Source organism: Oryctolagus cuniculus, chromosome 14, assembly GCF_964237555.1.
Source record: "Oryctolagus cuniculus chromosome 14, mOryCun1.1, whole genome shotgun sequence".
In the NCBI taxonomy this organism is placed as follows: Eukaryota; Metazoa; Chordata; class Mammalia; order Lagomorpha; family Leporidae; genus Oryctolagus; species Oryctolagus cuniculus.
The window spans coordinates 38,653,858-38,679,242 of NC_091445.1; the positions used below are offsets into that span (position 1 = coordinate 38,653,858).

At 47.5% G+C, this 25,385-nt stretch overlaps 2 protein-coding genes across 11 annotated transcripts in view; one reads left to right on the forward strand and one right to left on the reverse strand.

Annotated features, from left to right (window-relative positions):
- Window positions 1–2,895, reverse strand: part of PTCD2 (pentatricopeptide repeat domain 2) — a 38,717-nt gene extending 35,822 nt beyond the window's left edge. For 2 of the 4 annotated variants that reach the window (XM_051833258.2, XM_051833257.2), the window contains exons 1-2: window positions 2,696–2,852; window positions 1,230–1,322 (exon numbers count right to left, since the gene is read on the reverse strand). In XM_051833258.2, coding sequence (XP_051689218.1) covers window positions 1,230–1,322; window positions 2,696–2,807 — 205 coding nt within the window. In that variant the 5' untranslated portion in view covers window positions 2,808–2,852. Of the gene's footprint in view, window positions 1–1,229; window positions 1,323–2,695 lie in introns of all 4 variants that reach the window. The other 2 variants (XM_070056566.1, XM_070056567.1) reach the window with 2 other exon arrangements.
- Window positions 1,911–25,385, forward strand: part of MRPS27 (mitochondrial ribosomal protein S27) — a 100,707-nt gene continuing 77,232 nt past the window's right edge. For 2 of the 7 annotated variants that reach the window (XM_051833253.2, XM_002721108.5), the window contains exons 1-2: window positions 2,906–3,052; window positions 11,328–11,405. In XM_051833253.2, the coding sequence (XP_051689213.2) occupies window positions 2,980–3,052; window positions 11,328–11,405 (151 nt within the window). In that variant the 5' untranslated portion in view covers window positions 2,906–2,979. Of the gene's footprint in view, window positions 2,030–2,905; window positions 3,053–11,327; window positions 11,406–17,961; window positions 18,213–18,946; window positions 19,497–25,385 lie in introns of those variants that run through there. The other 5 variants (XM_051833255.2, XM_070056565.1, XM_051833256.2 and 2 more) reach the window with 5 other exon arrangements.

Here is a 25,385-nt window from a genome sequence, read left to right on the forward strand (position 1 = left end):
TGGTGCTGACTCAAGTACTTTGGCTCCTTGCTAGCCACATGGGAGACTTGTGTTGCATTTTAGGATCCCGGCTTTGGCTTGCCTGGATCATCCAGGGCTGTTGTGGGCATGAACCAGCAGATGGAAGACATCTCTCTACCTTTCAAATCAAATGAAAATAAATAAATTGAAAACAAACCAGCCACGAATATCCTCTGGGACTTAAAAAAGAAAAGACAGACAAGACTGAAGTGAAGTGTGGATCAGGTCTGCTAAGCTGGAGATAAACACTCTCCTGTTCTTCTGAGGCATATCTCCTTGTGCTGCAGGTGGGGTTACAGAGGGGCGGGATCAGTGAAGCACGGAGGGAAGCCCCCTACTCTGGAGGACGGGAATGTATGAGAATGGGGGTGAAAAGTGCCAAACATCTGGCAATCACCTGGTAGTGAGGGAAGGACTGGGTCTACGGCTAAAAAAGGCAACAGGGACAAATGAGGTATGAAGAGAGGGCAGTCCTGGAGGTCTTCAGGGAGATGCCTGAAGTACTGAGAAGAACTGGGTATAGGAGGAAGGGAACACGTAGAGTGAGAGTTCTCAGGTCTGAAAGGGAATAGAACCAGTGGTGTCCTTGTAATCTTTTTACAAGAAAAATTTCTGAACATACTCCAAAGAGAAGAGTAAAGCGATTCCTCATGTACCCATCACCCAAACTCAACAATGACCAACATTTTGCTTCCTCTACAGTTGAAATCTATGATACTATGGATTTTTCTAGCACAGAGTAAAAAATTATCAAAATGCATTACACTGCACTGTTTTGCTTCATTCATTCCATTTTACTTTGTAGAGACATGCGTATCTTTACTGGAGATGCAACATGCCAAGGCATCACCATGGGCAACTGTGAAAGCCAGTCATCTGGAGTTCCTAGCATCGTGCACTTGAATCATCTGGGGGCCAGTCTATCTGCACTTCCATCAGTCTCTCAAGGATCCTGACACTCTGGCACAGATTCACAGAGGACCGCTGGGTTGCAGCCCCAGTTTGCAATTTCTCTGGCATCCTGGGAGAAAGGATAAGAGGAGAGCTACAGACTTTGTAGCAGCAGAGTGGGAGACCAGAAAACTAAGAATAGACGCTCTCAATTGTTTTCTGCGAGCCATAAAGTCTTCGGAATTGAGACTGAACAGGAAGGAGAGGAAACCTGAATGACAGATCAATGAAAGAATCAACAAAACAGACTGTGTTACCTTTGGTACCAGGAAGACTGCACGCAATAGCCACCTTCTTATGCTGGAACTCTTTTAATTTCACAATATTATCTGTAAGTAGGTATCTTCTAGCTAAAAACCAGAAAAAGGTAAAATTACTTTGACTTAGGTTTTGTACAGAGCAAATAACATGAGTAGAGCTTGATGGCTTTTAATCAGCTAACCTTATATTTATCTATTACAAATGTTAGGAACAAAAATGACGGTAATTCTGGTGGGGACAAAAACACTTCCAAACTACAAGAGAAGGCAAATCCTCGGCACAAGGAGTTGTGTGTGTGAAGGGAAGGCGTAAATAATCAGCTGTGTATAAGGATGGGCTGACAGCTGGCATCTACAGGACAAACAGGCACCTGCCATCCAGTTAAGGGGTAAGAAAGACATTAAGAACTCACACAGAAACAAAGTGAATACTCATCATTTAAATGCAAAAGGAATATCCACTGGGCAAGGGTGGGGAACACCCAGCCCATGGGCTGTACACAGCCTTCAAAGTCATTTGGTGGCACCCACAGGTGGGGCTGGCGCCAGTAAAACCACAGCAGGCTAATTTCTAAGTGTGTATGGCCCAGGACTGACGCCATAAACAGCTGTAAACATCCAAGTGGCCCTGGGCGGGAGGAGGTTCCCAGCCCTGGGGGAGAAGCTTCCTACAGTGTCAAGGAAAAAGCTCCCGTGTGACCACTGGAACTCGTGGGTCTGTCGTGTGGAATGAAGGGATGGTGGCCTTTCAATGCTGGACTCCACATAGCAGCCAGAAGTCACCCATCACCGCTTAGGTTTGTAAAACACATCCTTTCTTCAGGATCCTTAGCTGTGCACGAGGTAAAATGGATGAAGTTTGGTCGCAGAATCACCCACTTAGAGTACGTCCACTCCAACAATATCACGACCAAAACTGCTATTTATTGATGGAAAAAAGCAGTCCAATGAAGTGGTTATCAGCAGGTCTTTGCTGTGGACTGGCCTCAAATCCTGTCTACACCAGTTCCCTCTGGCCCCGGGCGAATGACTTAATCTCGCCCTTTTCTGCGGGTGGAGAAAGAATGGTCGGTCTCTCACGCGGGGTTGTCTGGAGGGAAGGAATTACTGCACGAAATGCGTTCAAAATCACTCCTGACGCTAGCAGTTTCAAACTTAAACCTTCTCGTAAACACACTAAGGGAACATTTTCAAAACCAGGAAAACTTGCTCAGGGTCGTTTAGATTCACAGCAGCACCCTGCGACACAGCACACCCAGGTGGGAAGGCGGCGAGGTCGCCCTCCCAGCCGAACCCAAGGCCGAGCCCTGCGGACGCCCGCGACCCTCGGGGGCCAGCGCCGCGCAGCACCCACGCGCAGCAGGCGGGCAAGGACGCCCTCCGGCCCCGGAGCGGTCCCGCTGGGGCCAACACTCCTCCTCTTCCATCCCTCCCCGCCTTCCACCGCCTGGGACCGTGGATACCTCCGAGAGGGCAGTGGCAGCAGACGGGGCCCGAGCCTTCCGCCCCGGTATACACCGAAAGCCGCAATGCCCGCAGTAGAAGTCTTTCCAAGGGCCGACGAGCGACGGCCATCCTGTCCCGGGCCGTACCAACTGCGGAAACCGGGGAGGGGGAGGGGAGACAGAGCGCAGGCCCTGGCGCCTAGAGCGTCGACGGAGTTCGTCCAATGGGAGGGCCGGCTGTGACCCCGCCCCTTCTTCCTCGGCCCGCAGCCCCCGGGACGGCGTTCTTAGTACGCTCCAAGATGGCGGCCCCCATAGTGCGGCGCGGGATGTTTCTGGCGAGGAAAGTGCTGCAGCCTCTGCTCTCCCAGTCAGGTTGGTGACGGCTGCCTTGGTGGGGTTGCTTCCCCAGGCCCCTGACTGCTCGTTTCCTTGAGTGAAGGGGGCGATGGTCTTTCAGGAGGAGAGGAGATTCTTGTAGTGTCTGGTTGCTAGAGAAGCCGTGTGGGCTGTTTGGTAGCACAAAAAGGGAAGGTAGAGATCAGTGGTCTCTCTCGCTTCATAGAATAATAGTATTTACAGCCCAAAGGCGTGGAGAGCAGAGGAAGGCTATGGCGTGAGGCATTTCGCGTACGACCTACCAGATTTATGTGTTAGGTGGTCGTCCTTTTCCTGGCCACGAAAAACCCGATTACTCCTCGCCAGGGGCTGTGACAGTTTGCCCCCCTGGGAGGCTTCCTTGGCGGGGTGTCGAGACCAGCCCTGCCCCACCACCTCATCCGTGGCCAAATCCCTGTCCTCACTTCACAGGAGAATTTTCCAGTATTCACCTCACTTTCAGCTGTTGACCTTGATTACAGCTCTTGATTGACCTTTCTTGGCTTCGGTTTTCCAGGTGTGAATAGTAACTTAATAGCTACCTGTAAATGTTTTGATATTTGAGTTGAACACAGTCTACTGAGACCTGCGTGGGGGCCCTGATGATGGAAACCTTGGGGAAAGTTTCGAAGTACTTACAGAAGCCAAGTTTGCCCTGGTTTCAGTCACATAATGCTGATAGGTGTGTCCGATTATATGATTGAAATGCATTAATCACACCCAATATTTCCAGGATTTTGAGTTAGACCTTGTGGTTCTAAAGTGTATTTCCACAACCACACTGCTTCCCTCTGAATCAGAAAAAAAGGTTGAGATGATTGATTACAGGCCACATTAACTATAAAATGGGTAAGGATGTAGAAAGAGCCAATCAGTTTTCAACACATTTTGAAATTCTGGCCCTTGGAGGTCTTTATGGATTCAGCGGAAGAAACATGTCTCTTTGAAGATGGTTACTATAGAGAATCTTGTTGCTTCAAAGTAACAGCTGACTACCTGCAGGGTAAACAGGTTCAAGAGAAGTTTGTGTGAATTCAGAGTGGGGTGAAAGTGGCTCAGAGCACTAAACCTGCGCTACTGAGATCTATCTATGCCCTTGGTAATTCAAGTGTGTCTTGAGGATTGGCAGAATCTTTCCCTCACCCCAGAGCTACAGAACTGGAATCTGCATTTTAGCAAGAGTCATACACGTTTTAAAGTTTGAGAATCTGATCTGAGTGTCAACACGTTGCTGTTGTCCACCTCACTTAATGTTCTCTCTTTACAGAAATTCTTTGGTTCTAATATATCCAGACTTTCAGTTAAGGGACAGGGATGGAAAGAACTTTGATGCCATTTGTAAAGTGTTTCCAAAAGATGGACATACTGCTTTAAAAGGCTTAACGAACATGGAATGTTTTCTTGGTGGACTTTCATGGCGTAAAATAACACAGGGGTCCTACTGACTAAAGTGAAGGGGTCAGAAGGGATGTGTCTCTAGGGGAGACTCCTGCTTCCTTGCTTTTTCCATATTCTAGAGGCATGCGCATTTCTTGGGTCATTGCCCCCCCTCTCCATCTTCATGGTGAGTAGTGGCCAGTCAGGTGCTCAGACCACTGGGCTCTTCACACATCAGTCTGAACAGAAGATTCTTGTGTGTCCTTCTGTTTTTCAGGGCTCTTGTGATTCTACGGGGCTTGCCCGGATAATCCAAGACATTCTCCTGCTTTAAGATCAGCTGATTAGCAAAACTCTGCCATGTAACCAAAGCATTCACTGGCTCTGGGGAATGGGACATAGATGTCTTTTGGAGGCCATTAGTCTGCCTACCATACTTGGTAACTCATTCCTGTTTGTCGTTGGTTTCTATTAGGAAAATACTCTGTTTGCCAACTTTAAATTCTTCATCATTATGCCTGTTTCCTTTCATCATATCTTTTAAAAGATGGAGACTGATAACTTTTTCTTTTCTTTTAAAATACAGAAAAAAGTGCACATGCACACGTGTGTGTGTGTGTGTATAAATTGCTGGGCTTACTTGTAAATTTTCTTGTCTTAATTTCTTTTCAGTGCATGTGGTTCTTTTGAACAACTGCAAGCAGGTCTTGTCTTTCCCGTTACCTCCCCACTTTTTATTTTATTTTGCTTAAAGGCAGAGAGACAGATAAAGAGAGATCTTCTATCCACTGGTTCACTTCCCAAATGCCCACAACAGCCAGGGCTGGGTCAGACCAAAGCCAGGAGCCTGGAACCCAATGCAGGTCTTCTACATGGTACCAGGGACCCAAGTACTTGAGTCATGACCAGCTGCCTCCCAGGGTGCACCTTAACAGAAAGCTGACTGGAAGCTGAGTAGCTGGGACTTGAACCAGGCACTCCAAATTGGGTGACCTGAGTGGGGACTTAACCACCATGCCTAACACTCACCCCTCTCCCCCCACCTCCTTGCTTTTTCTTTCATTTCAATACTCTTGAGCAATGGTCTCAATATTGTCTTCTCTATATAATAGAATATAGAAGAGTGCTTTTTTTTTTTTTAAGATTTATTTATTTATTTGAATGGTAGAGTGACAGAAAGGAGGAGAAATAAAGGTCTTCCAACCACTGGTTCACTCCCCAAATGGCCCCAACAGCCAGAGCTGGGCCAATCTGAAGCCAGAAGCCAGGAGCTTCTTCCAGGTCTCCCAAACGGGTGCAGGGGTCCAAGCACATGGGCCATCTGCTGCTGCTTTCCCAGGCTATGGCTGAGCTGGATCAGAAGAGGAGCAACCAGGGTACGAACTGGCACCCATATGGGAAGCTGGTGCTGAAGGTGGAGGCTTAGCCCACTACGCCACAGTGCTGGCCCTTGGAAGAGTGATTTCTTAGATGGAAATGAAGCATACGCTAGATTGAAGATGAAGAGAATAAGTAAGAGATAATAATGATAATACAGAATAAGCCCGTTCCTTGATCCTGGAGTATTTCACTTAACTGCCCCTCTAGCTCATGCACATTTAGAGAAGACCTGCCATTGTTCCCCAAAGATCTTCCTGATTTTTAAAAGTTGGAATTCAGTTTGCATAGAAATACTACTATAAGTTAGGATGGGTTATCCTTTTTGTTGTTGTTGTTAAAGATTTATTTATTTATTTATTTGAAATTACACAGAGAGAAGGAGAGGCAGAGAGAGAAAGAGGTCTTCCATCTGCTGGTTCACTCCCCATTTGGCCACAATGGCCGGAGCTGCGCTGATCCGAAGCCAGGAGCTTCTTCCTGGTCTCCCACACAGGTGCAGGGACCAAAGGACTTGGGCCATCTTCTACTGCTTTCCCAGGCCATAGCAGAGAGCTGGATTGGAAGTGGCGCAGCCAGGTCTCAAATCAGCGCCCATATGGGATGCTGGCACTGCTGACTGCAGTTTTACCTGTTACACCACAGTGCCAGCCCCAAAATAGCGCATTACTATGCAAGAGTAAGGAGATGGTCACTCATCAGGCAAGCTGATGGGGCCCATCACAGGGCCTAGGATTTTTCTTTTTTTTTTTTTTTTTTTAGAGAGAGATGCATATATTTATTTATTTGGAAGGCATAGTAACAGAGAGAGAGAAAGAGAGAAGCAGAGAGGATACAGGAGAAAGAGGGGGGAGAAAGAGAGACCTACCCTGTGGTTCACCCCCCAAATGCCCACAACAGCCAGAGCTGGGCCAGGCCTAAGCCAGGAGCCTGGAACCGAATCTAGGTCTCCTACATGGGTGAGAGGAACCCAAACACTTGGGCCATTGCCCACAGCCTCCCAGCTGTTCGTAAGCAGGAAGCTGCTGAATCAAGGCGGAGCCAGGGCTCCATCCAAGGCCCTCCAAGGGGAAATGCAGGAGTCCCTGGCCACAGCTTAGCCCGCGGTGCCACAACACCTGCCCCCTATTCTTCTCATTCACAAACTCCCAGTGCTCCAGGAAGGAGGAGGTACGCTGCAGACGGTCATCACAGATGATGGCTGCTGGGCCCCTGTGTCCCCACACGGCGGCCGCCAGCACACGCCTCCCTCGGGGTCCATCATTCCTGTGCAATGCAGCCCTGGCCGAGGGCCTTGGCGAGACCGGGAGACCATGAGAGCAACCGTACTCCGTGGGAGGCTCCTGTAAAATGAAACATGGCCCCAAGAATGTGGGCAGTGTCTTCACACCGAGGTTCCGAAAGCATTGCATGCTTTTATCAGGCCCTGGACACACACTCGATGTGGGCGTTTGCATTTTTAAGATTTATTTATTTTTATCTATTTGAAAGACAGAGACAGAAACAGAGAAAGTGAGATCTTCCGTCTGCTGGCTCACTCCCCAAATGGCCATAAGGGCCAGGCTGGGGCCAGACTAAAGCCGGAACTTCTGGGTCTCCTATGTGGGTGCAGGGGCCCAAGGACTTGGGCCATCTTCTACTGCTTTCCCAGGCCACAGCAGAGAGCTGGATCAGAAGTGGAGCAGCCAGGACTCGAACTGGCTCCCATATGAGATGCTGGTACTGCAGGCCGCTGGTGGCCCCAGGATGGGTTGTCTGAATTGGTGCTTTTGGTTCTGTTCAAAGACTGTTGGTACATACAGTGATATCATGTAGTTAACTCCACTTATAACTGCAGGATCTGAAATTTTTTAATAGACGGTAAAACTAAAACTTAGAACTCCTTACTCCTGAGTTGTTGTGCAGCTATATGCCTAACAACGCCTTCAGCTCTGTATTCATCCATCTTGGTAGATGCAGAAATGTAACTATGGCATTGTTTCTATAAAAATGCAATTTTTAATTTCCAAACATCTAATACTTGTAGATTTTTGAAAAATTAAAATTCACATGAAATATGGGCAATTTTTTAAATGTCCTAATTTCCCTCTGAGACAGTTGTAAGAAAACAATGTCATATTGTTAAGTTTTAGAAATGAATTTTAGACATGTATTCTTGTAAAGGTCTATTTTGTGGAAGGACTAGATTATGTATAAATTATGTATAAATCCATATAGATGCATTTATATTTGTTTATTTGTTTTAATTGGAAGATGGATAAAGAATACAGAGCAGTCCAACTTAAAAAAAAAAAAAAGATTTATTTATTTGAAAACCAGAGTTTCAGAGAGAGGGAGAGACAGAGATATCTTCCATCAGCTGGTTCACTTCCCAGATGGCTACAAGAGCTGGACCTGGCCTGACCAGAGCCAAGAGCCAAGAGCTTCCAGGTCTCCCATGTGAGTGCAGGGGCCCAAGCACTTGGTCCATCCTCCACTACTTTCCCAGGTAGATTAGCAGGGAGCTGGACTGGAAGTAGAGCAACCAAGACTCAAACTGGCACCCATATGGGATGCCAGCACTGCAGATAGCAGTTCTACCTTCAGTGCCACAACGCTGCCCACCCTCTTTTCTCATTGTTTTAAAGGGCTATTGAGATATAATTCACATCCTATACAATTCATCCCTTTAAAAGATACAATTCTGGGCCGGCGCCGTGGCTCACTAGGTTAATCCTCCGCCTGAGGCGCTGGCACCCCGGGTTCTAGTCTCGGTTGGGGCACCAGTTCTGTCCCGGTTGCTCCTCTTCCAGGCCAGCTCTCTGCTGTGGCCCGGGAAGGCAGTGGAGGATGGCCCAAGTGCTTGAGCCCTGCACCTGCATGGGAGACCAGGAGGAAGCACCTGGCTCCTGGCTTCGGATCAACACAGAGCAGCGCACCGCACCGGCCACAGCGGACCTTTCTCTCTCTCTCACTATCCACTCTGCCTGTCCAAAAAAAAAAAAAAAGATACAGTTCTGTGGGTTTTGTATATATACAGAGTGTGCAGCCAACACAATTTTAGACCCTTTTCATCACTCCATGAAGACACCCCACACCCACTAGTACCCATCTTTTTTATTTATTTATTTATTTACTTATTTTGACAGGCAGAGTGGATAGTGAGAGAGAGAGACAGAGAGAAAGGTCTTCCTTTTGCCGTTGGTTCACCCTCCAATGGCTGCCACGGCTGGCGCGCTGCGGCCGGTGCACCACGCTGATCCGAAGGCAGGAGCCAGGTGCTTCTCCTGGTCTCCCATGGGGTGCAGGGCCCTAGCACTTGGGCCATCCTCCACTGCACTCCTGGGCCACAGCAGAGAGCTGGCCTGGAAGAAGGGCAACCGGGACAGAATCCGGCACCCCGACCGGGACTAGAACCCGGTGTACCGGCGCCACTAGGTGGAGGATTAGCCTAGTGAGCCGCGGCGCCAGCCCACTAGTACCCATCTTCATTCCCATTCCCAGTCCTAGGCAACCAGTAATCTATGTTCTGTCTCTAGATTCGCCTGTTCTGAGTGTTTCATATAGTGAAATTTTAATATTTGGTCTTTTGTGTGGCCTTGTTTTCACTTAGCATGACACTTTTGAGGTTTATCCATGTGGTGGCATATATTGGTTCCTTTTTTAAAATTGCTCCGTATTCCATTGTAAGGGTATACCACGTTTCATTTATCCATTCATCAACTGGCAGGTGTTTGGGTTGTTTCTGCTACTGGCCCATTATGAATAACACCACTGTGAGCATTTTTATACAAATTTTGTGTGGGTGCAAGTTTCCATTTCATACTTAGATGTGGAATTGCTGGATCACACAGTAAATGTCAGTATTCTGAGGAGTTGCCAAACATTTTCCTCTGCAGCCTCACCAATAGTTGTCATTATCTGCTTTTGGCTTATAAGCATCATTGTGGATAGGAAGTAGTGTGTCCAGGTGATTTTGTTTTTAATTTCCCAGTTGGCAAATGGTGATAAACGTCTTTCCATGTGCTTATTGATGTGTGTGTGGCTCTGTATATAGCTTGAGCCCCCCAAATCTGCAAGTCTGCTTCACAGATTCAACCAACCACAAATGAAAAACATTCAAATAAGAGAAGTTGTGTTTGCGCTGTATGTGGAGCTCTTTTTTTCCCTTGTCATTCCCTAAGCCATACATAAAACAACACTGTATAGTTCATAGCATTTGCATTGTATGAGGTATGGTGAGTAATCCGGAGAGGATTTAAAGTCTGCGGGAGGTATATGCCCGTTATATGCAAATATTATGTCATTGTGCATAAGGGACCTTGAGCATCTGTATCCACAGGGATCCTGGAAGCCATCCCCCTGGAACACCAAGGGACAGCTGTGTGTATGTGTGTGTGTGTGTGTTGTGTTTCTGTTTGAGAAATGGCTGTTTGAATCCTTTACCCACCTTTCAGTGGGGTTGTCTTTCCTATCTTTGAGTTGTAGGAACTATTTGTATTTTCTGGGTACAAGTCCCTTGCCAGATAAACAATACAAGTATTTTTCCTATTGTGTAGGTGATTCTTTCACTTTACTGAGTGTCCTTTGAAGCACAGAAGCTTTTAGTTTTTTTTTTGTTGTTTGTTTATGTGAAAGGCATAGAGAGAGAGCTATCTCCGGTTCACTCCTCAAATGGCTTCAACAGCCAGGGCTGGCCAGGCTGAACCGAGCAGCCAGGAACTCCATTTGGGTCTCCCCCATTGATGGCCCAAACACTTGCAGCATCTTCCGCTGCTTTCCCAGGTGCATTAACAGGGAGCTGGACCAGAAGTGGAGCAGCTGGGACTTAAAGTGGCGCTCCATTGGCTGTGGGATGCCAGCGTTGCAGGCAGCTGCCTACCCTACTGCACCACATTGCTGTCCCCAGACATTTTTAGTTTTGATGAAATTGCCTTTCTTTTTCATTCATTCATTCCGTGAGCTCATGTTTACCAGGCACTGGCACAGGCCAGGCATTGTGCCTGATGCGGGAAAACAGCTGTGCTGTCTTGTTACCTCCGCTTTGGCTTACAGAGTTTCTTGAATTTCCCACCTGGGTCGCTCTGTAAGATACTGCTCTTTGCTGTATGTGAAAGTAGACTAAATAGGCTGATCCCAGTCAGATGGAAATGATTAGGACAAATGATGTGAGGTATTCAGTTAGTGAGCAGGTGTTTTGGCTTCTAAATGACCTTATTAGGGCTCACCTGAGCAGTATGTTAGTGGTAACAAATGGCTTCTAGCCCTAAGGTGACAGGAACAAAATTATCAGCGTTTTTACCCATAAAGTTATTGTGAAGGTTTCAGTTTTTTGCATTTCTACTTGTCAGAGGTTGAATGCCTTTTGTTGTGAACTTAATTGTGAACCAGGCACTGTAGGGGACTGTATTAGAACTTTTAAAATATATGTATATAAAATCTGGTAGTTGAAACTGTTACAGATAATGTTTAATGAAACAGAGATGAAGTGCACCTGTTGTGAAACCAGGCCTGTTGAGATCCTTGTCTTCTTCCTCAGGTAAGAGGTGCCTGCTCTCTGCGGCGTACGTGGACAGCCGCAAGTGGGAAGCAAGAGAGAGAGAAGACTGCCACCTCGGTAGGTACCTGTTGGGCTGCTCCCGTCACTGTCAGGCACTCCTCATGCTCATGCATCGCCGTGTACTCATCTGATGGGTGTCTGAGTGATGCGTTCACGATGATTCAATTCGGATGAGCACATTTTAAGTATTAGAACGAATTACGCTTTTACCTAGGACAGAATCATTTTTGCCACCTTGTATGTTTCTACCATTGTGTTTTTGCCTCGACTGTTAGTCTCCTTAATTTAGATAAACAGTGCTTTTGTTTCTTGTGCCTTGTCCATTTCTACCATACAGTTTTATGCAGCCTGTCTCTGTTGTACAGATTTTTATGTTTTATACTTTCTTCCCTTTTTATTGTCAGTCTGTTCCTTCTCATAACTACTCTGTGGATGTCAGGACTCATTTTGACACTTCTGCATCACCAGGTTTGAAGGCAAAGTTAGACTCTCCTGTAGCCAGACAGGGAAGATATTGGATTAACATCTTCCCAGGCAGTGGGCTTGTAGTTATACTTCCTGTCTCCTATATCCTATATCCTGTGTCATATTACGCAGGGCAAAGCCTCTTATTATAAAAAATACCAAGGCCTAAAAGAAATCACTGTCCCCATGAGCATTTTTTTTTTTTTTTTTTTTTTTGACAGGCAGAGTGGACAGCGAGAGAGACAGAGAGAAAGGTCTTTCTTTTGCCGTTGGTTCACCCTCCAATGGCTGCCACGGCTGGCGCGCTGCGGCCGGCGCACTGCGCTGATCCGAAGGCAGGAGCCAGGTGCTTCTTCTGGTCTCCCATGGTGTGCAGGGCCCAAGCACTTGGGCCATCCTCCACTGCCTTCCCGGGCCACAGCAGAGAGCTGGCCTGGAAGAGGGGCAACCGGGAAAGAATCCGGCGCCCCGACCGGGACTAGAACCCGGTGTGCCGGCGCCGCTAGGTGGAGGATTAGCCTATTGAGCCGCGGTGCCAGCCCCCATGAGCATTTTTGAAAATGTGCTGACTTAGACTTGTGGTTCTTCCTGGCCTTTGGTGTATATACAACCTCATCCAGATATTGGTAAAGTAAGTAGATTGGTGGTAGTTTTACAAGACTCATGTCATTTTTAGGTTGATTCTAGCATTGATCTAGTATTTGTCCCACAGTTTCCGTTCATTGTTTCCTTGGGCTTAAGTCAGGCAAGACTAAAGCTCCCCCTGGTTAATGGATTCTTGCTGTGAGTGCAGCACACGTGGCCATCAATAATGGCTCCCTATTGGAAGTTTCAGAGAAATCATCATTTTCTTCCCTGACAATGTGATTGCGTAAGCAGCGTTGCTTGTGAGTTCTGGAGTGGGGGTGTGGGCAGAGCTGTGGAGGATCTGAAGCTGAGTAATGGTGGGCTCTCCATAAGGAATTTGCAGTCTGATTGTCAATGTAAGAGCTTCGGCGCAGATTTTTTTATTTTAATAAAAACTTTATTTTTTTTTTTTATATTTGAAAGAGTTACACAGAGAGCAAGAGAACCAGCGTCCACTGGTTCACTCCCCAACTGGCCGCAAAGGCTGGAACTGTGCCCATCCGAAGCCAGGAGCCTGGAGCTTCTTCTGGGTCTCCCATGTGGGTGCAGGGTCCCAAAGACTTGGGCCATCTTCTACTGCTTTCCTAGGCCATAGCAAAGAGCTGAATTGGAAGTGGAGCAGCCAGGACTCAGACTGGTGCCCGTATGGGATGCCTGCACTGCAGGTGACAGCTTTACCTGCTATGCTACAGCGCTGGCCCCAACAAAGACTTGATAATACTTTTCTTATCTTGAAATTAAATTCTTAGGTGATATAATCTATCAACACATAATATTTTAAAAATCAGTGTAATTTCCTTACTATGATACAAAGGAGAAACAAAAAGGGAAGTAACTTACAATAAATAATATGCATTTCAAAATATTAATAAATGCTTAGGAAAAACACATTGAAGGGCCAGCACTGTGGTGTAGTGGGTAAAGCCTCTGCCTGCAGTGCTGGCCTCCTGTGTGGGCACCCCACTTCCAATCCAGCTCTCTGCTGTGACCTGGGAGGGTAGTGGAAGATGGCCCGAGTGCTTGGGTCCCTGCACCCACGTGGGAGACCCAGAAGAGGCTCGAGGCTCCTGGTTCCTGGCTTCAGATTGGCCCAGCTCCAGCTGTTACAGCCATCTGGCGAGTGAGCCAGCGGATGGAAGATGTCTGTTTCTCTCTGCCTCTGCCTCTCTGTAACTCTGTCTTTCAAATAAATAAATCTTTAAAAAAAAAAGAGTTTATTTAAAAAACCATATTGAGATAACTGGGTGTGTCGAGTCTACTTAATGTGGAATCATTATGAATGTGAAGACGGAAATGTGGATGGGACAGATCTGGTATATTGGTGCACTCAGACACCCGGAGTGTCATTGTCATAGACACCATTTTATTTACAAAACAAACCGTTCCTTCTTCCAAATGATTCAAAATCTTGGGCTTTTTATTCTTTTTTTATTAAGTTTTATGAATGTCTGCCATGTCACAGATGGCATAGTATGTGGATCAAATCTTTATAACTTTTTATTTAGAAATAATTTAAAACTTACAAAATATTGCAAAGAGCTCTTCTCTGTCCTTTATTCACTATTACTATTTTGATGCATATTTTTGTTTCTCTGTATATATATACACACACACATACATGCATACACAGTTGCATGTACATTTTTTAAATACCATTTGAGAGTTTGCTGCATACATTCTAGATTTTTCTGCTGAATATATCAGAGTACATTATCTGAGGTAATGGAATTCTCTTATTTGTTTAACCTTAGCAAAGTTACTAACTTTAGTGGTTTTAACATTAACGTAGTACTTACAAAACTCAGTTATTTATAACCTGTTTTGTCAGTTAAGCCAATAATGTCCTTTGAAGCATTTTTCCTTCTCCAATACAAGATTCAGCCAGTATCATAGTACATTTAGTTGTCATTGTCTCTTTAATGTCTACTATAGTTTGATCATCATTGGGGTCTGCAGTCCATGCAGGCCTTTAATCTCCAAGATCATAAGTTAATGGTATGGGAGGGTGGAGACTTGAAGGAGTTACGGTGTGTAGGAGGTAGGCCTGCGTGTAGGTGGAGGGTCCTGCAATCACTGGAGGTGTGTCTTTGGGAGGCAGTTCCTGTGAGAGGTTGATTAGGTAAGCCTGAGTTAGGCCTAGCCACTCCCTGTCTGCTTCCAGGCCCGAAAAGTGATCCTTCAGTGTACAGCTCTGCCAAGGTCATCCTCTGCTGCACCAGATGGCTGAACTAATGGGCTCGCCCAGTCTAGGACTGAACCTCCCGAACCTTGAACCAAAATAAACCACCACCTTTGAGTAGCTTGGCTTAGTTTATAGTTACCACAACTAAGTACCTGACTACTACAGTATCCTTTAATCTGAAATAATTTCGTATTTGTTGTTTCTTAGGACAATATCATTTTTTTTTTTTTTTCCAAGAATCCAGTCTCTTTTTTCTTAACTTTATGTACTTTGAGAGACAGAGATCTCATTTTCTGGTTTACTGCCCAGAGGCCTACAACAGCCAGGACTGGGCCAGGTAGCAACTCAACCCAGGTCTCCCACATAGGTGTACGTGAGACGTTGCTTCTTTCTCCCAGGTCTACATTAGCAAGATGTTGGAGTCCAGAGCTGGGCACTGAACCCAAGTTCTATAACATGGAATGTGGGTGCCCTAACTGATGGGCTAAATGCCTAACCACCACCACCCCACACCATCTCTCTCTCTCTCTCTCTCTCTTTTTAATAGAATATTCCTCTTTCTGAGTGTGTGTGCTGTTTCTTATGAATACATTCAACTTATGCTTCTTCGGCCAGAATACTCATAATTCTCGGATACTTTGTGTTCCTGTCTGTCGCTCCCCCTCTTCGTGGAGGAACGACACAGGACCCTGCGCTGTTCTTTTGTCTGCTCGGCCCTCCCCGGGTTTGCTGCTGGTTCTTCCCGGGTTGGCTACCGTCCCTTCCACCTCCGTGGAAGGGCGGTTCCCCCTAGCCACTTTCCCCACTTCCGCGGGGGAGCAGCATACCGCCGGCCGGCTCTCTCGGGGGCTGCACAGGTGTTCCTTCAGATAGATGTTCCCCTTAGATGTTCCTGGTGCATGTTGTCTCTCTCCTCCTTTATAGTCCTCTTCCACCAATCCCAACTCTGCTACCCACACGCCAAGTACGCTGCTCTCCTCCAATCAGGAGCAGGTCCTACAGTTTATTGGTTGAACTGGAGGCAGCTGTGTAGAAGCGGGTTCTCCCTTCTCAGCGCCATATTGTGGGAGAGCAGATGCATAGAATGTCTTAATTCCAGTAACTTAGTCTAGTCCGAGTTGCTCCCCACACCTGTCAGAGTATGGTATTAGATACACCTGTTAGTCATTTGCCGTCACTGCTAACGTCAGCTGTGATCCCCTCGTCAGATGTGTCTGGTTTTTCCATGTGGAGTTAGGGTTTTCTCCCTTCTGACTAATGGCCCGTCTGTGGGGAGACACATTCATGCAATGCAAAGGTCTCTCCTTAGATTTGTATTCCTTCATGCTTTGAGCCTGAATCAGGTTTTACTGGGGTGGTTGCAGTTTTCAAATCCAACAGTCTGTCCACATTTACCAGTTAACACTCAGTATTGCATTCAGAGCAAGAGCCCTTCCTTTCTCATTTGTTTATTGTATTACAGTATATTTAAATCTCATCAATTTATGGCCTTAAAATTGTTTTAATTTACTTTTTAGAAGTTTATTTCAAAGTCTGAGTGAGAGATAAAAGTTCATTTCAAAGTCTGAGTGAGAGATAAATCTTCCATCTACTGGTTCAATCCCCAAATGTAGCCGGTAGCCAGAACTGAGCAGGCTGAAGCCGGGGACCAGGACCTCCATTCAGGGGTCCCATGTGGGTGACAGACTCAAGCACTTGAGCCCTCACCTGCTGCCTACCAGGGTGCTCATCAGCAGGCAGCTGGATCAGAAGCAGGGGCAGGCCTCCATCCCAGACAGTCTAACATAGGATGCAAGTATCCGGAGTGGTGGCTTGACCCACTGTGCCACAATGCCCACCCCCTTTCATTTATTTTCATTTGAAAGGCAGAGAGAGAGAGAGAGACAGGGACTTGCCTTCTGCTGGCTCACTTTCTGAATGCCCACGACGCTGGGACTAGGCCTGGCCGACATCAGGAACGGGGACTCGGTGTGGTTCTCCAGCAGGGGCCGCAGGGACCCCCCTACTTTAGCCATCTGCCTGCTTCCTTCCAGGATGCGCGTTAGCGGGAAGCTGGAGTTGTGAATGCAGCAGGGCCTCATAGCCAGGCATTCTAGTAAGAGATGCAGGTGTCCGGGCAGAGTCAGAAATGCTAGGCCGAATGCCCACTCCCGGTTTTTTTAAATGATTCACTACTATGCTTAATTATTGTGGTGTTCCAGTTGTCCCAGTTTGGCTAGTAGAAGCCTCTTCAGAATGCTGGCTTCCACTCTCTCCTCCTCTCTCATAGCTTACATGAGATTTTCTCACATAGCAAAGTATTGCAGCCTCATCTTGTACCTTTCCCGCCCTAGCCCTGGAATCAACCATTTCTTTGAGGACCTCTAATTCCTCGTAGTGAGGAATGGCCTTGGAAACCAAGATCTGGGCAGTAAGTGCCCTTTTGCTACTATGGTATTTTTGCTTTGTGGTCCATGTAGTGGACAGAGCTGCAAAACATACGAACCCACATACACATAAACATACACACAGTGAGGGCGTGGTTAACACGGCCTCATGCGACACTGGAGTGGCAGTGTTCAGTGCCTGACTCTGGCTCCTGACGCCAGCTTCCCGAGAGTGCAGGCCCTGGGAGGCAGCAGTGGTGGCTCCAGTAGCTGGGTTTCTGCCACCCACATGAGAGACCCGGGTTGCATTCTCCACTCTGGGCTCTACCTGGGCCCTGGCAGCTGCTGGCATTTGGAAAGCAAACCAGCAGATGGGAGCTGTTAAAAAAACAAAACCCCACATGTGTGTCTATACAGGTATGTGTTCCAGAAACAATGAGTTCATGCCAGCAACACCAGTTTATCTCCAGAGGTCTTCCTTGCTCTCCTCTATTCCGTATTTGCCACCCAATAGAGACAGGGCTTTGCTGTGGGGGACAGTCAGCATGGGAGGTCACCCAGCTTCCCTGTCTTCTACTCATTGAGTGCCAGTACTGCCTCCAGTCACTGTGACAGGGCCAGTAGTACTTGTTTGGGGAACCACCGTGCTAGCCGTGGCACCACAGGGCCGCAGATGGATAAGGCTTGTTCTGATGCGCCGTGTACGGATCAGAAGCAAACTGCTGTGAAATGGCGGACTCCAGGAGAGTGGACTCTGCACATCGTCCTAGGCTGGGAGGAAAGAAGAGGCGATGAGGGGTGAGGCTGCGCTGTTTGGAGTCGTCACCCAACTAGGGGAACTTGGCATGGGCACCTGAGTGAGAGAGGCCACCTGCCTAGTGATCTGCAGTGGGTTAATATCACGTGGGGTAATTGTCTACTTCCCGGCTTTGACTCATGTACTTGGAAAAGCAACACCAGCTGCCCTCCCCTGAAGGCTTGCCTGCCGCCGTGCATGCTGGGCCCTCTGCCTAGGCTGTGCTCTGTGTGTCCAGCTTCCCTGCCCGGCCAGCTGGAGTTTTCTTGCCCTCATTCCTCAGCACGTGTGCCTTCCCTGTCAGCCTGACCTGCTGCACTGAGGAAGCGGACGACTGGGTCACAGTGCCAACTCCGCAGCTTTCCAGGGTTGCTTGCCTTCCGTGAATCCGGGATGATAGTGCCCGCCATAAAGCAGGCATAAAACAGGTGGGGTGAAGGGCGCTGTTTTATTCTTTCTTTCTGTGTTATTTGAAAGGCAGAGTGAGAGAGAGCTCTCGCTTTCATCAGCTGGTTCTGCAGCCCAGAACTCAAGCTGGATCCCCGCCATGGGTGGCCGGGACCTGCTGCCTCCCAGGGTGTGCATTAGCAGGCGGCTGAACTGAGAGCAGAGGAGCTGGAGTTTAAGGAGGCACAGATATGCATGCGGCCACTCAAGATTGCACCCGCGTAAGGGTTTCGGAAGTCAAACTGCTTGGGAAAGACCTTTTGAGACATCACTTTTTTCTACTGTTCAACGGACAGTAATTCTGTTACCAGCGTCTCTCTCAAACATTCTTTTCGCTTTTACGTTCCCACCGCTTCCTTTAATTTTCATTTGAGCTAATTTTCATTTGAGCATTTGGGTTGGGCCATGGGCCCTGCACCCTGCTGTGTCTGGCAGCGCGCTGCGCGGACGCTGTTCCCAGAAGTCGACAGTAGATGGCAGTGTGACGCCTGCCGGACTTCGCCGCCGGGGCGGTGGGGGCGCGGGGAGCGTGCGCGCGCGCACGGGGCCGCGCGCCTCATGTGGAGCCCTGTGATTGGGCGCCAGGAGCAGGAGGGCTGTGAGGCGCTCGGAGCGGGCCCGCTGATTGGCGGAGCCAGGAGGGCCGATATGAGGCATTCGCTCGCCGGGTCCCCATTGGGAAGCGCGACGGCGGGGGGCGGTCCGCTGGGCGAGCGGGCGTGGCTTCTTCCGGCGTGCGTCGTCGCCTCCGCCCAGGTTGCGGCTTGGGGCGTTGTGGCCCTCGGAGTTGCGTGCGGTTCTTGGGAGTTCTCCGGGCTTTGCGCAGGGGCCTGTCGGGGAGGGCTGGAGTGAGGGTGGGTTATCGCTGCCGAGGCCTGGGTGCGTCCGCATCGCGGTCTCCCGGGTGCGCAGTACTTCCGGCCGGGGCCGCGGGCCCTGGTGTGCGTGGGCTGCGCGGTGCTGTGTACCTTTCCGCTCCGCGGCCGCCCTCCTTTAAGTGTGTGTGGTGTCGCGGTGTGATGCGCGTAACAGAAAGACTGTGTGCCTGAGTCTACGCGGAGCCAGCCTTCCTGGGGCCCGGGCTGGGACCGCGTTCGGCCTGTGGCTAAGGCGCGGCCCACAGCGCTGGGTGTGTGGCAGCCCGGCTCCTGCTCCGGGCTTCGCCTGGGGCCTGCCCTGCCATCCCAGCCACCAGATGCGCGGAGCCACGAAGACGGGCCTTTCACACCCAAAAGTAACCACTGTCCTGACTCCCAGCACCATAGGTTTGTGTTTTAAAGTGCTGCATATTGGAAAACGTAGACCCTAATTGAGAGAACAGTGTGAAAGAACACGCTTTGCCCATCACCCACCTTCAGCAGTCATCTGCTGACAGCCAATCTATCTCCTGTCATTCCCGTTCCCTCACATCAATCTTGTGGCTTATTTTGAGGCAAATCCCAGGCACCAAATCATTTCCCCATTAATATGTTGGTACATGCCTTTAAAATATAAGATTGCTTCTTAATCATTTAAATATGAAATATGCAGCTGGTGTTTACAAGTTCCTGATTCATAACATTTTTCAGCGGTTGGGTTGGAACAGGATCCAGATAAGGGGGGACCGGTACCGGAGGTTAACAGTGCCCGCCGTGTTTTGCTGCTTTGCACATAGTTTGGTAGAAACATCCAGGGGCGGAGTGTCTAGACCCGGGTACTGCCCTCTGCTGCAGCAATGGCCAGTTCCCGCCAGTGTCCTCATTCCTCACCCTCACCAGATTACTTTTCAGCAAATCCCAATTACCAGGGTATTTGCCTCTAAAAGGAATTTTAAATGCATAACAGTGTCATTGTCATATCTAAAAATTAGTTAATTCCTTGATATCACTAAACAGCCCATCAGTGTTCATATTTCCCAAATATAAACCTCTTTGTAGCTTGCAGTTAATGTATGTGTTGAAGAGAACAGCTCTTGGGTTTCCCACATTCTAGATACGCTGATCTCAAACCTACAGTCTTATTTAATGTGTTCCTCTACCTTCTCTCCTATACAACTGTATTTGGAAAATTGCTCGATCAGATTCAGGGTTTTTTCCCCTTTGGCACGAATAGGACAGGAAGCACCAGCATTTGGTTGTCCCTCTGCTGAAGGCCATTCGTGGTCATCCCTCAGGTCCACTGCTTCAGTAGGCGCCTCACATCACTGCGATTCCAGTTCTGTCATTCTTCCTCATGTATTACCTAGGGAGTTGTGAAATTCTTCATCAACAGTGGAGCTGTCCTGTGGTTCCGTTTCTGTAGAAACAATATCCTCCATAGGTGATCAGTGAAGGGTTGGTTTGCTTGTTAATGTCCTGTGGGTTCGTTGACTTAACCAGCTGAGACGTGTTCCTGCATCTCGCTTGTTCCTAGTGGAGGGCTGCTCTCTAGACCACACATGTCCTTGGGCCGCCTCCTGCAGGAGGAAGGTTTCAGAATGTGACCGTTTGTACTGGGCCGAGTGAAGTCTGAATTAAAGCGCTGTCTCTGGCACTCCCCCACGGGCTTGCAGATCTGGTGTGGTGAACAAGGTGATAGTTAGCAGCGTTAACCACTTGGCCGTGAGTGAGCTACAGACCCGGGTCCACAGTGAGTGCAGCTGGGAGAAGACTGCTGGGGAGCTGTAGGGTGCTGGTAGGAAGGCAGGCCTGGTGGGGGTGCCCCCGGGATCCACGAGAGGGTGTTTGCCTGAGTCACCCTCCCAGAGGTGACTGGAGGCTGAGCTGGGTTCCTGAGCTCCGCTGGCTCAGATGCTGTGTTTCTTACTGCTCAGTCTGCACGTAATCACAGGGTCAGGGCCACCTCGTGGCTTCTGGTACTGTTTGGCGTTCTGCGTTTTTGAGAGCTCCCTTCCTGAATGTGAAGAGCACTGTCCCGCTGACACACTTCATTTCAGGTGTGGCTCTTACGGACACTTCTCCCTTTATAGCCAAGATGGGTTCAGTTGTGAAGCTGTGAAGGCCTTTGGCTTGTTAATTCTTAACATCTTTTTTTAATTAATTTTTTAAATTTCTTTTATTTAATGAATGCATTTTTACACAGATACAACTTTAGGAATATAGTGGTTCTTTCCCCCATGGCCCCCACCCCACTCCCATCCCACCTCCCTCTGCCATCCCCTATCATTATGGATCATTTTTAATATGACTTTATATACAGAGGACCAACTCTATGCTAATCTTAGATTTCAGCAATTTGCCCCCATGCCCACACACAACATATAGAGTACAGTTTGGGGAGAGAATTTGCAGTTGATTCTTATTACAATCAGTAGGGACAGAGGTCCTACGTGGGGAGCAAGTACACAGTGACTACTGTTGTTCCTTTAACAATTAATGTGGGGAGCAACTGAGACTAGACCAAGTTACTGGAATTAAGACTTATTCTATGCATCTGCTCTCCCACAATATGGCGCTGAGAGAGACCAAACAACCTCTACACAGCTGCCTCTCGCCAATTTGATGAGCTGCAGGAGCTGATCCTGCTCCTGATTGGAGGAGAACAGCGTGCTTGGTGTGTGGGTAGCAGAGTTGGGATTGGTGGAAGAGGACTATAAAGGAGGAGAGAGACAACATGCACCAGGAACATCTAAGGGGAACATCTATCTGAAGGAACACCTGTGCAGCCCCCGAGAGAGCCGGCCGGCAGCGTGCCACTCCTCTGCGGAAGCTGGGAAAGTGGCAGGGGGTGCTGCCCCTCCACGGAGGTGGAGGGGCCGGCAGCCAACCCGGGAAGGACCAGCAGCAAACCCGGGAAGGGCCGAGCAGACAAAAGAACAGCGCAGGGTCTAGTGTCGTTCCTCCGTGAATGGGGGAGCGAAAAATTAACACCCTTTTTATGATGTCCGTGATCACCCGAGGCTCTTGTGAGCTGCCAGGGCTGTGGAGGCCTTTGTGACCATAGACTCCAGTCGGTATTTGGACACGACCATAAGCAAAGAGGATGCTCTCTCCCTTCAGAGACGAGTGTCTCCTCCTTTGATGACCCTTCCTTTCCTCTGAGGTCTCACAGAGATCATCCATGTAGGGTGTTTTTTGTCACAGGGTCTTGGCACTCCATGCCTGAGATGCTCTTGCAGGCCTTTCAGCCCAACCAGGAAGCCTTATGGGTTGATTCTGAGTTCAGAGTGTTACTTACTGCGAAAGTCATTCTAGGAGTCTGCTGCATGGACTGCTTCCCATGTTGGGCCTTCCTTCCTTTTTAATTCTATTATTTTTACCGGGTACTTGATGTTAATTATATTGTCCCTTTTAAACTTAGACCTGTTGCCTTTAACATTTAATATGATCATTGTAACAGTGAAGATGGTGTTTATACCACTGATTCTTATGGATTTGGAACCCCTATATGCTGAGCTCTCTATGTAACACAGAGTTAATTATATGTATTTTAAGGCAATTGGAAAAAGATCCCAGTCAAAAATTAGGGAATAAGAGATGGAGGAGGTCATCTAAAACTGTAAGCAGTATAGTTCTGCAACAGGCATATAGACTTACCTCTCAGGGTACAGCCTAAAATTCTTCACATCTTGCTATGAGGCCTGGAGGGGATTTTCTAAAGTCTGCTTCCTAACTTTTGTCAGATCCACATTGGCATCTCCATGGCGTCTGATTCATACATTCCGTTTCATACTTACCATCTGCTGGTGATTCTGGAGGTGGGGCTGGCTTGTGTCTGTCGCCCTTCATGTCCTAGCGTACTGAGCTTGCTTTTATATTTTTCTTATATTTAATCTGTTCATTGTGAAGCTTTGGGAACAGAGATGATTAGGACGTGTGGTGACTTGTATCTACATGGGTCCCTAGGTTCACTTTCAGTCCTTCTGTTACTTCCATGCGTGGTTATGCCATCTGCCCTTATTTTTCTTTTAAAATATAGGAAATACAGTTTCCAAGATCACTTCAAATAAGAGGGACAGTCCCAAGTGTGTCTCTCTATTATATAAGGTAGATAAGTATGTCTGTGTCTATGTTATATAAGGTAGGTAGATAAGTATGTCTGTCTCTGTGTTATAGAAGGTAGATAAGTGGGGCCGGTACTGTGGCGTAGTGGGTAAAGCCGCCGCCTGCAGTGCCGGCATCCCATGTGAGCGCCGGTTCGAATCCCAGCTGGTCCACTTCCTATCCAGCTCTCTGCTGTGGCCTGGGAAAGCAGTAGAAGATGGTCCAAGTCCTTGGGCCCCTGCACCCATGTGGGAGACCTGGAAGAAACTCCTGGCTCCTGGCTTCAGAATGGCGCAGCTTTGGCCGTTGCGGCCATCTGGGGAGTGAACTAGTGGATAGAAGACCTCTCTCCTCTCTCCTCCCCCCCACCCCCGCCTATATGTGTGACTCTGACTTTCAAATAAATAAATAATCTTTAATAAATTTTTATATTTAAAATCTTTAATAAATAATATTTTCAAATAAATAAACTTTAAAAAAGGTAGATAATTGTGTCTGTCTATATTATATAAGGTAGATAAGTGTGTCTTTTATAAGGTAGATAAATGTGTCTATATTATAAAAGGTAGATAAGTGTGTGTCATATAAGGTAGATAAGTGTGTCTATATTATATAAGGTAGATAAGTGTGTGTGTTATATACGGCAGATAAGTATGTGTTATAAGGTGGATAAATGTGTCTATTATATAAGGTAGATAAGTGTGTGTGTTATGTAAGGTAGATAAGTGTGTCTGTCTATATTATATAAGGTAGATAAGTGTGTGTTATAAGTTAGATAAATGTGTCTGTTATAGAAGGTAGGTAAGTGTGTCTGTGTCTGTGTTATAGAAGGTAGGTAAGTGTGTCTGTGTTACAGAAGGTAGATAAGTGTGTCTGTGTGTTAGAAGGTAGGTAAGTGTGTCTGTGTATCTGTTACAGAAGGTAGGTAAGTGTGTCTGTGTATCTGTTACAGAAGGTAGGTAAGTGTGTCTGTCTGTTACAGAAGGTAGGTAAGTGTGTCTGTCTCTGTGTTATAGAAGGTAGATAAGGTGCACAAATGGCTGTACGTCCAGAACCAGCTTAGTGTTGCCTGCCTGGGTCATTTTATAGCTACCTAGAAACCGTGAACAGCTGCAAGCGTTTCACACCTGAAGCTGCAGGCTTCAGTAGAGCACCCATCTTCCTTCCTCATCACAACTCTGGGCTGGGGACCACTGTCTTTTGTAAGAGTCTTCGTTTTCAGCACAGATTTTGTGATCATCAACAGGATTGCCGCTTTCTGTCTGAGAATGTTATGTATTGTGAGTTGTGTTATTTTGGTGCATATTGTGTGAAAATGATTTTCCTGGCAAGATAGAGAAGTGCTGCCTGCAGGTGATTTTACAGATTGGTCTGATGTATTCAGGCTGTCTTAGTCTTATTTTCTTAGCACACTGGTGGACAATGCTTACTTTGCTATTTCCTTTATTGGGTCTTTTGTTTCAAAGCTTCTGGAGACAGAGATGACAGTAACACTCCCAGTCTCTCAAAAAACTGCTCTTTGCCTTCAAGTCTGTTGTGTCTGGTGGGATACAGCTGTTTCACGTGTCTTTCAGCAACTGTTCACCTGGTATATTTCTCATCCATTGATTTACAACACTTCTGTGTCCTTGTGGTTTCTACAAGTAAAGCTAGATTTTGTATTTAGTCTCCTCTTCCCCTCCCACCCTATTTTGGATTAAGAATGTTTTTATTTTTTGCATTTTCCCCACTCTTAGTCTGGAAATTATATCCTTTATTTCTACTTTTTAAGGTATTGTTGCCCTTTAGCACCTGATGCACATATTTAACTTTCAAGGCTCCTCACACTGTCCTTCAGAATGCCTGGTTCTGCAGCAATCAGGTAACCTTGTGCTGGCATCTAATGTTCAAGTTTAAACACACGCATTATTGTAAATAGCCATTTTCCCATCAGAGTTAGTTGAATTGCTTTCCTCATTATTTCTAATGAGGAAAGTCTTTTTAAAGGATCATTTTGTTTCTTCCTAAAACATATCTTCTAAAAACTACCTTCTAAAAAGTTTCTTCTGGGGCTGGCACTGTGGCATAGCGGGTAAAGCCGCCGCCTGCAGTGCCGGCATCCCATATGGGGCGCTGGTTCTAGTCCCGGCTGCTCCACTTCCGATCCAGCTCTCTGCTATGGCCTGGGAAAACAGTGGAAGATGGTCCAAGTCC